The sequence below is a fragment of the Drosophila arizonae genome, chromosome X, assembly GCF_054131065.1.
Source record: "Drosophila arizonae isolate 15081-1271.41 chromosome X, UAZ_ARI_1.0, whole genome shotgun sequence".
NCBI classification, from domain to species: domain Eukaryota; kingdom Metazoa; phylum Arthropoda; class Insecta; order Diptera; family Drosophilidae; genus Drosophila; species Drosophila arizonae.
This window is the reverse complement of record NC_142927.1, coordinates 3,174,377-3,191,028: the sequence shown is the minus strand read 5'-3', so window position 1 is coordinate 3,191,028 and position 16,652 is coordinate 3,174,377. Positions and strand designations below refer to the sequence as shown.

Sequence of the window (16,652 nt, the reverse complement as noted above, 5' to 3'; positions counted from 1 at the left end):
CCTACACACACACACACGTACAAGTATTTTTGGGTGGGTTAGCCAAACTAACGGTAATACTAAAACATGTAGACACCTCCTATTATTGTCTTACGGAAAAGTCCCGTACCCCGTGCCTATTAACTCCATAAATGAACTATATACGCCTGTTACGCCTGCCTGCCTGCCTGCCTGACCTAACACGCCTGCTCGCCTGCCTCAATTGCCAAGCTAATACCGTAGAGCTATTAACCTACTACCACCCACTCCAAGCAATATGGAATAGCCGATGAGTTGATTTCCGCCGTAGCCGTAGCTCTTGCTGTAGTCGTCACTAACAACCTCTGTCTCTCTAATAACGTAGCAAGTTGAGCACAATATCACACCACGCACTCGAACGCAACCGGTCCTTGAGCGTGGCACGATTTAGCTTGTATGCCTATATGACTCCAAAAAGAAAAAAGCATAGAAAACCAAACAACCACAAACCCCCCCAATCCCCAGCAGCAGCCATGCCCAGCAAGCGAAGTCCCCATGCACCCAGACCCAGCATCCCGGATGACGACGATGACGATGATGATGTGCCAACTGTAGCTAGGCGTAGCTCCAAATCGCCAAGCATCGAACGACGTCCATTGCAGCGAGAATCCACATTTGAGACAGATGTAGAGCGTGCTTATTCGCCGGAGCGCATCACGCGTATCGATGACCAAATTGTTATCGACGAGAGCAGCTTGGAGGTCAGGCAGCGTCCCTTAAAAGGTGGCGATAAGCCCAGGGAGATACCGGCCGCATTTCCGTCGAGGCCCAAAGAATCGCCTAGGCAGAGTCCCGAGAAGCAGCTGCCCTCGATTGTGAAGCAACCGGCTGCTCGGCCACGTTCGGTTAGTCCCGAAAAGCAGCTGCCTAGAGAATCGCAGCCTCAGAGCTCTGGAACTCAGCTGCCAGGTTCAGTTCCATCAAAGCCGAAAGAATCACCATCGAGGCCAGCGTCTCGTCCAACTAGCCCCGAAAAGCAAATGCCAGGTAGTGCTCCTGCTGCTAAACCTAAGGACTCGCCACGCTGGAGTCCCGATGATCAATTGCCCTCAACGGTGGTTAGGGATTCGCGTCCTGACAATCAGTTACCCGAAACTCTGAACAAGGAACTGCCTCGTTCGGGTAGCCCCGAAAAGCAATTGCCCAGCTCGCCGAAGCCTAAAGGCAATGAGCCCGCTGATAAGCCACGTCAGTCTCCTGATAGACAAGTGCCTGGCTCAGCTCCACTCAAGCCCAGTGGTAAGCCGACCCCCGACGACAAGCAACAGCCCACTCAGTTCCCAGAGGATGAGTTCTTCAGAAGCACTGTGACCCAACGAGTAACAAATATAACGAAAAATTTTAATGACGAATTTATAACAAACGAACGCCAGCATCAGCCACGCAAGCCTGAGGAAATCCCCGATAAGAGACTACCCCAGGACAAAGATATGATCGATAGACCTAGCTGTAAGCCAGCTTCATGGGAGTCACCCGAAAGGCCTGACGGGGGCTTCATATCAAAGAGTCCTGAGCCGGAGGAAGATCAAAAGCCCACCTATCGCAAGAAGGGTCTGACTCGTCGCGAGACCTTTGAAGATCGCTGTCGCAAGATCTTGGGCATGGAAGAGGATGGCGATACGCAGGGCAGCTTCGTGCCAAAGCCCGAGGGTGATGATGATCACACTGATGAGCAGAAAACAGAAACGGTAGTCAAGAAGACAGAGACTTTCGAGTTTAAAATCGAGGACTGTCCCGATGACGATGATGAGGACGATAAGCCTAAGCGCGTGACCCAAACGTATGTCATACGCACCCAGCCTGTCATCAAAGTCGATGAGCCATTGTCAGAGCCAGAGACGGTGCAGATCACTGAGACGACGGAAATCGAAACAGTGGTTAGCACAGAGAAAACGGTCGGCGAACAGAAGCCGAACCCTGTGGGTGTAGATGCACCACGCCCTGTCGGAGGCCGTAAGTCTAAAGATGAGGTAGAACCTATTGAGCAGCCAGATCAGAATAAGCCACAGCAAAGAAGCCCCAAAGATGATGCGGAGCTCGTTAATGTGGAAGAGGAGACAACTATGATAACAACGAATCGTACGTCTAAGTCGCCTAAAGGTCCGCTGCCCAAGGATGAGGTAGAGCCACGTCCCACATCTGGTAAATGGCCCAAGGATGAGGAAGAGACACGTCCTAAGAGTGGCAAACAGCCCAAGGATGAAAAACCCCAACGTCCCTCGTCTACCAGACTCTCCAAGGACGAGACCGAGCTCATAAATGTAGACGAAGAGACAACAACAATCATTACGAAGCACTCAAGCATGTCGCCAACACTTGATCGTAAAGCGCCTCTGCCTAGCTCGGAAGACGAGGACGAGCCAATATCGAAGGCTGGTAAGCAGCCTAAGGATAAGACATCGCCACGTTCTACGCCTGGTAAATGGCCCAAGGATGATGCAGAGTACATAAATGTGGAAGAAGAAACAACTATCGTTACCACTCGCCAAGTGCCTTTGGCCGATACAGAGGACGAGGATGAGCCACGTCCAAAAGTCAGTGGAAAACCTAAGGATAAACATCCCAAGGATGACGCAGAGTTTGTTGATGTTGAAGAAGAAACAACAACTGTCACAACGAAGCGTACGTCAAAGACTCCCACTACCACGACTCGCACGCCCACACGCAAAGAGCCCATGCCTCATCCAGAGGATGATGACGAACCGAACCAGCCTAAGTCTAAGGAGCCAACGGGTAGACAGCCGACAGATGAATGCAAGCCACGTCCGACACCTAATTATTACTCCAAGGACGTTGAATTTATCAAAGTGAGCGATGACACGACCATAATCATGACAAAGCGTCCTGCCAAGTCACCATCGCCCACACGCAAGGAGTATTCGCCTTATCCAGATGACGAGCCTACAGCTAAGCAGCCCACAGCTGGTAAGCCGTTCAGGGACGACGAATCCCCACGTCGCCCAAAGGATGATAAAGAGCCTCGCACAAAGTCCAAGCTACCCAAGGATGATGCCGAGTACATAAGCGAGAAGACAACTGTGGTGATAACTAAACGCCCTTCCAAGTCGCCATCGCCCACACGCAAGGAGCCTTTGCCACAAACTGAGACGAAACACTTTGTGACCGAAAAGATAATCGATTGCAATGGCAAGACCGTGTTGGAGAAGGTCAGCAAGACTCAACGACCCACTGGACCCGCCTCGGGCCCCAAGACGAAGAAGCAACCCTACGATAGCGAACCAGAGGAAGGTAAACCTAAGCAGCCAGACTCCAGAAAACCCTCGACCAGCAAGATCGAAACCGAGCGACGTAATTCACGCACCACTAAGACCAGCACTAGCACCACTAGCACCACCACCAACAAACAGCCCGTGAAGGAAACCCAGCCCAAGACAGTCAAGAGTCCACGCAAGGAGTCGCTGCCTAAACGTGAGCCTGCCAAGCGCGATAGCCTGGTGGAGGAGACACGCACGACAACCTCCACAGCAAGCACAACTATTCGCAAGGATAGGAAGCCCAGTGATGGCAATAACTCACCAAATATCAAGGATCGCTTGCGTTCGTCGCCTCGCAAACAGAAACCCCAAACGGACGACGTGGACGGAGAGTCCTCCTCGCCGGATACGAGCCCCACGCGTATTCCCAGCGAGCGTCGTCGCTCGAGCAACATTTCAGTGCACACTGAGATCATCATAGATCATACAGCGCCCAAGACGCCATCACCCAAAACCGAGCGCAAAGTGACGCCCAAGACTGCAGCAAGTCCACTGCGCAAGCTGCCGGTGACGGAGCGCAAGGAATCGGCGCCAGTGCCGCGCGTTACCCGTCGCGACAAGGACAAGGTGACCCGTTCCACCAGCGAGAATGTCATCAAGGTTGTCAATGGCAAACCCAAGCCAGCACAACCCGAGATGAGCAGCTTGAACCCGAACTCTGCTCAGAGACCTAACGCAGATCGTAATCGTCCCAGCAAATGCTTCACCACACGAACCATCAACCTTAGTGAGCAGCTGATCAATAGCGAGGAGATGGAGGATGTCATCATTGATATACAGCAGGCGAAGAGCTCCAGGGAGCCATCACCGGATCGCATTGTTCCGACACCGGTTCCAGCTGAAGTGGAGACCGGCAAGCCGCGCTATCCCGACACTGTACAGGAGCCGGATGATGAGCCGCGCAAGAAACCCATTGTCACGAATATACCCATCTTTGAGGAGGAAGCCAATGCCTATGTGGGCTGCCAGATATCCGAGTTGCGTAATCCGAATGGCATCGAGGCGGACATCCACGACAATCCCACCGTGGAGGCGCCAAAGAGTCTGGATTATGCAACAGCCAATCCAAGCAATGGTCAGCCTGGAATCGACGTGGACGAGTGCTTGTTGAGTGTGCACGAGAAGGTGACCAAGTTCACGAACACCGCCGAGCAGGTGAAGCAGCCGAAATCCTCGACACCCTTTAGCCGCCAGTTCGATGAGCATGCCAAGGTCTCGGCTAGCGATGAGTGCTTGCTGAGCATTGATGAGAAGGTGGATCGCTTTTTGAAGACCGCCGAGAATATAACCAAGCAGCCGTTGACCACGCCCACGCGCGAAATTGAACGTCCCAGCTTTGAGGACATCGACGAGGAGCTGCGTCAGGACGACTGCATACTGAGCGTTTCGCAGAAGGTGCACAAGTTCATTGACACCGCCGAGAAGCTGGCCCCAAGCGCACCACAAAAGTCACCACGACTGGTGGCCAACATCGAGCGTCACATCTCGCGCCAGAGCGAGCCGGAGCTGGATCAGGAATCGGAGCCGGAGCAGCCCTCCGATGCGGAACCAGATGAGCCATTGGAGTCGAATGACGAGCTATTGCCCATGTCGAAGCACCACACAACAGCCATTGAGCTGAAGCGCCAGAAGGACATACTCAACCGTCCCTCGGTCTTCAATCAGCGCAAGCCAACCACGCCCAACGGCAACACTAAACCACGCGGCACAACCAGTCCAAGCACCACACTCATAACTGAGGAACGTAAATCGTATCGCAATCAGAATGTTCCAGCCTCGAGTCCGGGTGCACGTTCACCAACACGCAGCACCGCTGCACCACGCAAACCCTCCTTGGAGCAACCACGCGGCAAGCCAAGCGAGCCAGAGCGTAGCATCACCAGCACCACCAAGCGTAGGGAGCATATAACCCAGCAACAGTGGGTGATCAGTGATGTGGACGTGGATGTTGAGGAGGTGGGTCCCGCTCCACCTTCCCACAGCGTCAGCCCGCAGCCAACAGCGCCAGGCCGACGTCCAACCACCAGCAGCACCGCCAACATAACAAAGTCAACTCCACGCAGCTCCACTGCACCGCGGAAGCCTTCATTGGAGTCGCCGCGTAGCAAACCGAGCGGCGATTACCCTAAGGAGACGGAGACAGGCACACGCCGTGCCACCAGCACCACTAGCACCAGAATCACTACCAAGCGTGGTGAGCAGTGGTTGCAGGACGAGCTCGATGTGGATGTCGAGGAGTATGAGCCAGTCAGTCCAAAGGGCACAACTCCAAGCAGACGCACCGCCCCTAATACTAGCACCACCAACGTAACGAAGTCAGCTCCACGCAGCTCCACTGCACCACGCAAGCCCTCATTGGAGTCGCCGCGTAGCAAACCGAGCGGCGATTACCCTAAGGAGACGGAGACAGGCACACGCCGTGCCACCAGCACCACTAGCACTAAAACCACAATCAATCGTGCCGAGCAGTGGGTGCACAGTGATCTTGATGTGGATGTCGAGGAGTATGAACCAGTCAGTCCAAAGGGCAAATCTCCAAGCAGACGCACCACCGCTGCCACCACAAAGACAACCACACGCGGTGCCTCTGCACCACGCAAGCCCTCGCTCGAGTCGCCACGCTCCAAGCAAAGCCCAACCACCGATTACACTGCAGAGACCGAGACAGATACACGTCGCACCACCAGCACCACCAAGCGTGGTGAAGAGTGGTTGCCAAGTGATGTGGATGAGCTGAACCACAGTCCCAGGCATAGCCACAGTGGCAGTCCACGTCAAATGTCGCCACAACGACGCACCGCCACCACCACCAAGCCCGACAGCACCACCAATTCGAAATCCACCGTAGTTAAAGCGAGCACTGAGCACAGCACCACCAAGCATACAACAACAACCACCAATCGAACCCATAGTCCAACTAACCAAGCTCCCCTTGCCAGCTCCCCTGACACTGAACCACACGTTGAACCACTTTTAGACCGCAGCCGCCCCACCCATCAATCATCGCCCGGACGCACCGTCGCCTCACGTCGCAACATCTTTGAAAAGCATTCGCCCAGCCCCACCACCACCACCACCACCACCAGTGCTACCACTGAGCCGAGCGGACGTCGTCCCTCCTACATGGATCACACGAAGAGCTCCCTGGAGCACATTCGTCGCGATTCGCTGGAGATAAACAAGACGCATTATTCCCGTAAGTCCTCGGTGGATGATGAGACAATGCTGGAGCCACGCAACCCAAATGCGGCCGTTAAATTCGATGTGCCGAAGCGCGGCTCACGGCCCGAGGCGGTGCGCACCACCAACACCGATGAGCTGGAGATTGAGGAGATCTTCGATCTGCAGACGCTGGAGCAGCTGCTGGAGACGGTGAGCAGCTATGAGCTGCGTCGACGCATTCGCGCCCAGATACGTCTGATTAAGAAGAACATGATCAATGCGAACAGCAGCACCACCATCACCACAACCACCATAACGACCAGGGGCAGGCAGTCCGAGCAGCTGCAGCCGAGAAGCCAGAGCTCGACGCCCAGCCGCAGTCCAATGCCAGTGCGACGCATGCCGGAGCTACCACGTGAACGTAGCCAGAGCCCGGAGGCGAAGGGCAGCACCACCACCAGCACCACAACGACTTGTCGTCGCACTAAGCAGCTGGACAGTGGCAAGCCACCGGTGAAGCCTCGGGATCGCAGCGCCAGCCCAGTGCAAACGCGTCGTCGCAGTCCAACGGGCAAGTCCTCGAGCACGACAACGACAACCACCACACGCACCACCAAGCAAGGCAAGGTCAATCCGAACGAGAAGCCAAGTCCCATTTGGGCGGATCGTAGCAAGGTATTGCGAGCTTCTGGCTCACACTCGCCCACCCCGCGAAAAGGCTCCAACACCAGCACCACTAGCAGCAGCAGCAGAGTGATGCGCAGCAGCAACACCACCAGCAGCAGCAGCACCACCACCACTAGCAGCAGCAGCAGCAAGCGACGCGAGGAGGACTCCATTACGTCCAGCTATGGCGTCGGCCCAACCGATGAGAATGGGCTGCCCCTCTTTGGCATTAGGGCGCTCAAGAAGAAGACGCAGCCGCCGATGGAGCCATGTGAGACAAAGCAAGGTAAGTGATGGAGTGGTTCGGTGGTTGCATAACAAAGTCAAGCTAAGTCGCTCTTGTTCCACAGAAGTCACAGGCTATGTCATCGAGGAGCAGTTCTATTCGGACGACAAGTCGCCGCCACGTCATGAACGCAAGGAGCTCATCTACTCGAGCAATCCGGATGAGTTGGTAACGCTGCAGCAGCAGCTGGACACCGCCCAGCCGGATGGACAGACGACGAAGCTGGAGCGCGAGGTGAAGCTCATCGATGTGCAGGGCATGCCCGCAGTCATTGAGCCGCCGTCGGGCAAGCGACGTGGCTCGATCAAGGAGCTGAGCGAACGGTTCATACAGAAGGAATCGATGCTGGCCGACGAGGAGACGACAGAGGACAGCGAATCGAACGATGTCTGCAGCGTCATCGAGCTGGAGGCACCGCAGATGCGTCAGCACCAGACCAGCAGCACCACGCGCACCAGCTCCAGCACCCGCTCATTCCTCAATACCAGCGGCGAGGAGCGAGCTGTGAGCAGCGTCGACGATGTCCTCGAGCGCATGCGCAATGCCGACAATGGTGAGTGCTCCAGCAATCGGTTTGCCTAGTGGTCGACTGTCTGATCAACGTCTGCTTCTTCTTCTTCACGCAGTGGTGGAGCCCGGCGACAGCGCCGAGGATCGCGAGGCACGTGCTCTGCTCAACAAATTCCTTGGCGCCAGCGTCATCATGCAGGGCGTCGAGTCCATGTTGCCGGCGGGTCAGCGACAGCAGCAGCTGTCGAGGGGCAACATCAGCAGCAACAGCAGCAGCAGCCAAGCGGTAAGTAATCAACCTTCTCAATGGGAGCAATGTCTAGACTACGAGATACCCTGTAATGAAATTGATCAAAGTTGCTTTGCTGCGTAGCCTCAAGGATGAGTTGAATAGCTGCTCGTCTTGTCTCGTCTATAAAAATCTCTATATTATTTATATTCCTGACTACAAAATACCCTGTATACATATTATTAAAAAATACACATAAGACATGTTTTGTATCGTAGCATCAAATTAGAATGAAATTTTGTTTCAACTATAAGGCATTCTATATTGCTTATGGTCATGAGTCATGACTACTAAATACCCTGTTAAAATTAGCTTACTATGGAATTGACTTTGTGCTTAGCTCTAATGGAAATTGGGGACAAAGTGGGACAAAGTGGTTGCTATTCTAGACTTTTAAATATCTTGTATTGCTGATAGTCTAGACTGGAATATACCCTATGCTAAAAACTAGCTTCAAGTAACTATGTACTCCTGTCTCAACTATAAAATACCTTGTACTACTCGTGTAATTAACAACAAAATACCCTATGCAAAATGCCTTACAGAATATTGAATACCCTGTATTATGTATAGCCTTGACTAGAATACGCTGTATTCACTTGCTTTTATAGAGTTGCTGAGCCTAACTTGTTGAGTTGATCATTATTTCAAATGGCATTTCCAATGGGCAAGCAATTTCCATATACCATCCAGAGTTCATTGTCCTCTCACTTATGCGACTGCCCAACATAATTTGCTAATTAATCACAGGGTATGCCCGAAGCGCAGTTGAGCCCTTTTTGATGGACAGCCACAAAAAGCAGAATATAAAATCAAAAAAGAAATAAGAGAAAAAATAAACAACAAATGTGCAGGCCCATGGCCCACGGCCCACGGCCCACGACCCACGGCCCACGTGTGCGATCAGCCATTGTCTATGCGCGCTCGCTCTCGCTCTTCCTCCTGTTCCTCTTCGCTCATTCGCTCATTCGCCGTTAGCTTTTGCGCTCACCGCTTTGCGCGCGCGCGCTCTCACGCTCTGTTGCCCTCTCTTTCTGCCGCGCTCTCTCTCTTTGGGTATGTGTGTGTGTGTGTGTGTGCTGCTGCCGCCGCTCTCTTTTAGTGCCGTGTGCCGCGTGCGTGATGTGATGCGCGCTTCTGGCCAGGAACGGGAATCAGCCGTCGCTTTGGCCATTGCCATCAACGCTGCCAGCGTCGCTGCCAACGTCGCCGTCAACAGCTGCCATCGTCATCGTCTGTTGGCCATTTCAGTACAAACTCAGAGGCGGCATCGATCACTTGTGCGACTTGTGTTCCCGATCATAAAAACAAAAACAAACCACGACGAGACGAGACGAGACCGAGACACACCGACGAGGCGTGAGGAGAGAGAGAGGCTAGAGAACTCACCAAATTCTCAAAGTGCAAACAAAATTTGTATAAAATCTAAAAGTTAATGCAAGCAAATCAATAGTAAAAAATTAAAATAAATAAATAATACACAAATAAAACAAGAGAAGCAGAGAAGCAACCAAAGAAGGCAACAAAAGACAAGTTTTTGTTGTTGTTGTTGTTATTTATGAATCTTCTGCAACTAGCTCTTCCTCTTGCTCAGCAACTCGTTGTTGTTGTTCTTCTTGTGTGCAGTTGAGTTTTTTTTCCGTTTTATTTATTTTTTTTTTCACAAACGTTGTTGTTGTTTTTATTACGACTACTATTATTATTACTAGTCGTTGTTGTTGTAATGCGGTGAACGGTTGCAGTCGAAACGCGAGTGTTTAACCAACTTTGGTCAAAGCGGCTAAAAGAAGAAGAAGAAGCAGCAGCAGCAGCAACGGCAGCAGCAGCACCAACGGCGGCAGTGGCAGCGACAGCAAACAGCGCGTAAGTGTGAAAGGGTATGGGGCAAGAGAATGAAGAAGAACATGACGCGGGAACAGCGGCAGACAGAGGGAGATAGAGTATGTCTTGTCTTTAGCCTAGCTGAATTCATTGGAATTGGCAGCTGTTGAAAAAAATTAGAAAAAAGAATTAAAGAAAAATAGAACAAAAATTTGAAAAGATGAGAAAATCTAATTTGAAAATAGTACGAAAAAACAAAAAAAAAAAATAAAATAAAATAAATGAGAAAATCAAATTTGTAAAAAATATTTAAAAAAAAAAAATCATAAATATTTATGGAAAAATAAAACATTTAAACGCAATTTAAAATATAGGAAAAGTACGAAAAAAATAAAAAATTTTGGCAAAAAAAAAAAAAAAACTTCAAATAAATTGAAAAAAATATGGAAAATGGATAGAAAAATATTGATAAAATTATTGAAAATATAGAAAAAAGAGTATTTAATTTAATGAAAATGAATGGATTTTGTAGTTTAAAAATGATGAAGAAAAATAGATAGAAAACTAAAAAATACCCTGTAAATTTTAACCCTGAGCCCATTGAAAATGAAAAGGCAGGATATCATTCTAGTGTAGTTAAGTTACCTAGACATCTTCTAAGAATTTATCGAATGTCATTTCTACGGCTCGGTTGACAGCCTAAAATCAATATAATATGTATGATATATCTAAATCCATGGGGGCGTGTCAAACCGGTAAAACTATCTGTGAATGAGTATTCGGCAGTCGGTAACGCCCGACTGCAGTGCTCTTACTTGTTTTTTTTTTTCAATTTTTTTCAATATTTTTCTTTTCAATTATTTTTGGTGCGCATAATTTGTGGCAAGAATTTGCTGTCACGACACCTCAAAATGCACCTGAAAAGCAAAATGTGAACGACAAGCGTTGTCTATATTAATAAACACACACACATATACATGGACATGTATATATATATATATAGGAGACAGCTAAAGATATAGCTAGAAAGGCTAGAAAAGCCAAGCATTTGCCCAGCCTGACAAAGTGACAAAATAAAAAAAATAAAAATAAAAAAGAATAAACACAGAATAAAACAAGACAAACTAAATGAAAATAGAAATAAATAAATAAATTTCAAAGCACAAGCAGGTGGAGCTGTGGGACGCAAGCAGGACGGTGGGTGGGGCAGCGGCTGAAGCTGCATGAATGAGAGCGCAAGCGTACGGAATATTTCAACAAAAATAGCGCAACGATGGCACTATTTATACGGACGGAACGCTGTCTCTTTTGTTGGAGCGCCCAGTGGCCAGATACAGATACAGATGCAGATACAGTCAAAGATACAGATACAGCTACAACTACAGAGATTCGAGATAGAGCTAAAGATACACACAGCCACAGGCTGATGCATAGATACGGCTGCAAATGGACTGTGCACATTGCGCCGTGCGTGCCGCAGTGGCCTGTTTTTTATTTTCTGTTCAACTTGTGCACCAAATACCATCCATGCTTTATATGTAGAGTGTAGCACGCGTCACACTACAAATGCCTGACATAGCCGCAAAGTATCTAAGTGCAGGAGATAAGCTGCGCATCTACAAGTTTGCTTACAACTAAACATCAAAAAGATACAAAGTATGCGCAAGTATTGCTAATCCATCTAGCATCTACTGTGCTATCAAGTATATAGTTGCCAAAAACTATCTTGAATATATCATGGCAATAAGCTCTTCCATGTGTTTGAGATACAAAGTATCTGCAACTGCAATAACCTAACGGAATCTGGTTAAGCATTACAGAGTTACTTGTATCTACTGTGCGTAGACTTATCTAAAGGTAGCAAGAATCTGACTGAGCTGAACTCTGCTGTGTTTCGCAGTCTGCAGGCAACAACTAGTCGACCAAAGCGAAAAGTATCTCAATCTGATTTACTACAAGTTAGCTGAAAGTGCTTGTAGATTAATTAAGATACCACCGAACATTGTATCGCAGTCTGCTTTATATAAATGCCGCATACAATGTATCCATGTGTCATAGTTACAAACACCTACAAGTTGGCTACAACGTATCTCAATCTGCTTATCCAAGTATCTGTGGCAGCTAGCCAGAAAGCAAATCCAAAAATTGCTCAAAGTGCTTCAGATTTGTAAATTTCTTTGTATTACGCATGTTAGATACATGTATCTAAAGGGTATGCATCAATGTATCTCAAGCAGTTTATCATGATGCATCTTTCATTTATAGATAGATTGGAACAGCAACTCATAACTGCTTTAGATACAAATGTATCTCAATCTAATAGCTATGGAGGTAGACTTTGAATAATGTATCTTGCACACTTTGAGATACAAAAGTATCTGAAGGTAATGAAGTTGAATATCATGTATTTTAAAATCCTCTCCAGATACAAACATAATGTATCTCAATCTGCAATAGATACAAACGCTTGCAGATTATTCCAAAAGTATCTCATAGCTATAATTCTCTATAAAGCAGCTCGATATCTCAATGCAGTAAATGGCTGTTAGATAATGGCTCTCGCCCTCTTCTCGAGATACAAGTACAATGTATCTCAAGGTTATATGCGCACGAAAGAAGTATCTTAACCTAAAATTGCAACAAGTGGATATCTTAGATATTGTATCTGTTACTCTTATAGATACAGATACAATGTATCTCAATCTTTGACAGACACAAATATATATCTATCCACTGATAGATACTCATAAATAACCCTTTTCCCATCTAACGTTTTCTCTCTGTTTTTATTGGGAAATGTTAAATGCAATTTGTTTTTGTTTGATGTTTTGTTGTTGTTGCGCCGTTTTGGTTCATGGTTCGGTTCCGAACCGGCTCTCCTTTAATTGCTTGTGCGAGTCATTCGAGCGCAACATGTTTATAATAATATATTTTTTTTTGCAGCAGCAGCGGCAGAGGCAGAGGCAGCGGCAGCTACTGTTTCGCTGTCGTCGCTGGCTTCCTCCAGCCCCATTTCCCCACAATTTCTAGTAAAAAGCATAAAGAAAAGCATGTAGAAGGAGAAGGCGAAATAGGCGAAGAGGCAGAAGAAGCAGTAGTTGTAGTCGAGGTAATAGTGAGCAAGTGGTTCGTCTATGACTTTGGCTTTGGGCTTGCCGACTCTGGCTCTGGGCTTTGACTTTGACTTTGACTGTGGGAAGCCGGTTTTTCCCGCTTAACTGTTTAGTTAGCAGCAAGAGCGGCCGCCGCAACGGCAGCAGGCCTTTTTTTTCCCAAGCGTGGCAAATCTGTTGCTTTTCCTTACTTCAGTTTTTCTTACACTCTGCCATTTCATAATCGGTGTGGCTGTTCATCTTTGTCTTTGCGCTCTTCGCATTTTGCATGTCAAAGAAAACACGGAAACAGCAACAAAATGTTGTTTCCTCGCTTTTTGGACCATGTATCTAAAAATATGCACCAAACGCCAAATTCACTTCTCATTGTATTTTAGTTTTTTTTTTTTTTGTGTTCGGCTTCTACGTTTTCCATGGAAAATTGGAAAATTGAAGGCTTTCGGGTGGGCGTGTGTGTGCGAGTGTTGCTGTGAGTGTGAGTGTGAGTCTGTATCTGCCCAAGGCAAGTTCAATTTGTTATACACTTGCAGAAGGTATTAGCAATATGTCACGAAACGCGTAACCCTCAGAGATGCAGAGAGAGGGAGAAAGAAAGAGACGGAGCTCTATATACACACATATGTATAAATAATATATCTTACTAAGCAGCAACCGCAAAAGCAGTTGTCTTCTTTGGTCTATCCATACTATATATAAGGTGGTCACGTATACCTATATCAATTCTAAAGATAAAGATCCATAAAGGGATCTATATCTATATCTATATCTATATCTAGAGCGAGAGCGAGAGCGAGAGCGAGAGCGAGAGCGAGAGCGAGAGCGAGATAGCGAGAGCGAGAGCGAGAGCGAGAGCGAGAGCGAGAGCGAGAGCGAGAGCGAGAGCTATATCGAGAGCGATCCGAGATCTATATCTATATCTATATCTATATCTATATCTATATCTATATCTATATCTATATCTATATCTATATCTATATCTATATCTATATCTAGATCTAGATCTATATCTATATCTATATCTATATCTATATCTATATCTATATCTATATCTATCTATATCTTATATTGATCTAGTGTATTCTCTTATCAATTATATTGAAGGCTTCTTCTATACTTCTATTATTCCATTATTCGCTTAGTTCAATATATTCAACTGTTAAATCTCTCTCAATTTTCAATTGAATGGGAAAAGAAATCGCCTTTGGCCTTCCCAATTTGGTTGCTCTCACCTTTTGGCTAAATTTAACAGCAATTTCAATTGTTGTTGCTATTTGTTGTTTACTCGACACTTTGAGAAGCATTAATCATATATGTACATATGTATGTATGTAGTTGTTGTTGCTGTTATCAATGCTGTTATTGTTGCTGTTGCTGCTGCTGTTGTTGCTGCTGGCGACAGTGTCAAAGCCAATGCAAATAGTTGCCCAATTTGTTGAGCTAGCCGAACAAAACTAACAACAACAATGACAATGACAACAACAACAACAACAACGACATCGTCAACAACAATGGCAACTGCATTCGCTTTGCTCAGTTGCACAGCAGCAACAACAGCAACAACAACAGCAACAACAACAACAACTCTTTTTCTCCACTTTTTTCTGTTCACTCTTTTTTTAATTGTTTTGTGCCTTTCGGACTGCAATTTCCATTTGGATTTTCATGCTTCGCTGCATGCGATCAAATGCCACGCCCCGTCCACTGGCCCCCGCCCCATCTTAATGTTGATTGTTGCTGTTGCTGCTGCTGTTGCTGCTGCATGTTGCTGCTGCTAGCAGCAATTTGTTGTGGGGTTTGTTACGCTTTGGCGGAATTGCGCCAAATAACTTGGCAAGCCTGTTGCCAACAACAACAGCAACAATGATCAAAGCCACGTCACAGCGGCCAAAATAAATTGCAAATTATTATTAAAATAAAAAAATAAAAAATAAAAATAATGAAACAAGAAGGAAACAAACCTAAAATTAAATTGAAAAACTTAATGAAAATTTGTTAAATTAAATATAGAAAATATATGTTCTTTAAGTGATAAATATATTTGAACATTACATATATATTTTTTATTATTATATATTTAAGTATATTTATTTAAATATTTATTGTTTGTTTGCCTTTTGTTAAGTCTAAAAAAAGAAAAAGAAACGAAATTGCTGTCAAATTGAAGATGGGAAATGTTTTTGTTCCGATCTGACAGGCAGAAGTAGGCGTGGCACATATAAGTATATTCAGTATATTAGTTTTAGATTTTTATCTCGTGCATCTGTAGATCTTCCAAATTTTGTGTATAGACTCGCGTGTATTTCATACGATTTGGGTTTTTTATTGCATTTCGACCCGAAATGCCGTTAGATGTGATTTGACCCAATTATAATACCCTTTGGCTGGCGCATATCCCCAAGATATGTATGTATATAAATATACAATTATATGTATATTTATATATTTAGTTAAGTAAAACGTTTTTGTTAATGCGTATAATCGAAAATATGAAAAAGTGAGCTCTCTCTCTCTCTCTCTCTCTATCTTCCTCTCTAGCTCTCTCTCTTTTTCGCTCTCCCTCTCTCGCTCTCTCGCGTTGATTGTGTGTATTGCCTAAATTAATTTCTAGCTAAAAATAGCAACGCGTGTTTCTGCTTTTTTGGTCGGCGTCGCTCTCGACGATTTTCCCAATTTTCAACTCTCGAAAAAAATTTTTTTTTTACTGAAAATTTCTGAAAATATATTCGAAATTGTTGTTGTTGTTGCCTGTTGCTCGTGTTGTTATTTTTGAATAATTGTGCTGGCCAAATTTGGTCAAATTTGTTATAAACAAGCGAGCAAAGCATCAAACGTGCGCCCGATTCTAAATGATGGACGAGAAGATACGCTGTAAAGGCGAAATTGGCATTTATCGAAAGTTTTTGGTTGAATAATCATTTTATATATGCTATAAATATGATATATGGTATGTGTTATCGAGTAATTTGTTATTGATATTCGATAAATTTGTCATAGCTATCGATTCATGTAATTCGATTAACAGGAAGAACAAGTAAAGTCGATAAATCAGCTATCGATACAAGTTTTGAATGTTTTACTGTATAAGACAATTAATATTTATATGATATTTATCGATATGACTACATATATGTATAAAGATCTACTTAAAGAACTCAGCTTTACAGACGTAGTTGCTTATCATCAAACTGGAACTAGGTATATAGAGATTTCTTGATCGAATCCAGACCGGAGTAGAAAAACAGGAGCCAAGCTTATCCGCCTGCATGCATCAACTTCCCATCAATATCAATATACCCGCTGGGCTTATACGATTTTCAATGGGCATTTAGGTATCGTAATGCGCGTGGGCGTGGCCGCAGGGCGCAAGAGACGCGCACAGCTGTCCAAGTTTGTTGTTGTTGTTGAAATTGAAAAAAAACAAAAACAAAAACAAAAACACGACACAAAAGGAATTCAATTTATGATTTTTTGTTTCTCTCTTAATATCTTTTTTTTTTTTTTTTTTTTGCATG

The 16,652-nt window shown here is 46.2% G+C and overlaps 1 protein-coding gene across 11 annotated transcripts in view; it reads left to right on the top strand.

Annotated features, from left to right (window-relative positions):
* LOC108618733 (uncharacterized) overlaps positions 1–16,652 on the top strand; it is a 50,855-nt gene that overhangs the window by 20,167 nt on the left and 14,036 nt on the right. For 6 of the 11 annotated variants that reach the window (XM_089473687.1, XM_089473684.1, XM_018014839.2 and 3 more), the window contains 3 exons: positions 484–7,407; positions 7,472–7,960; positions 8,034–8,203. In XM_089473687.1, the coding sequence (XP_089329813.1) occupies positions 484–7,407; positions 7,472–7,960; positions 8,034–8,203 (7,583 nt within the window). The remainder of the gene's footprint in view (positions 1–483; positions 7,408–7,471; positions 7,961–8,033; positions 8,204–16,652) is intronic. The other 5 variants (XM_089473693.1, XM_089473692.1, XM_089473691.1 and 2 more) reach the window with 2 other exon arrangements.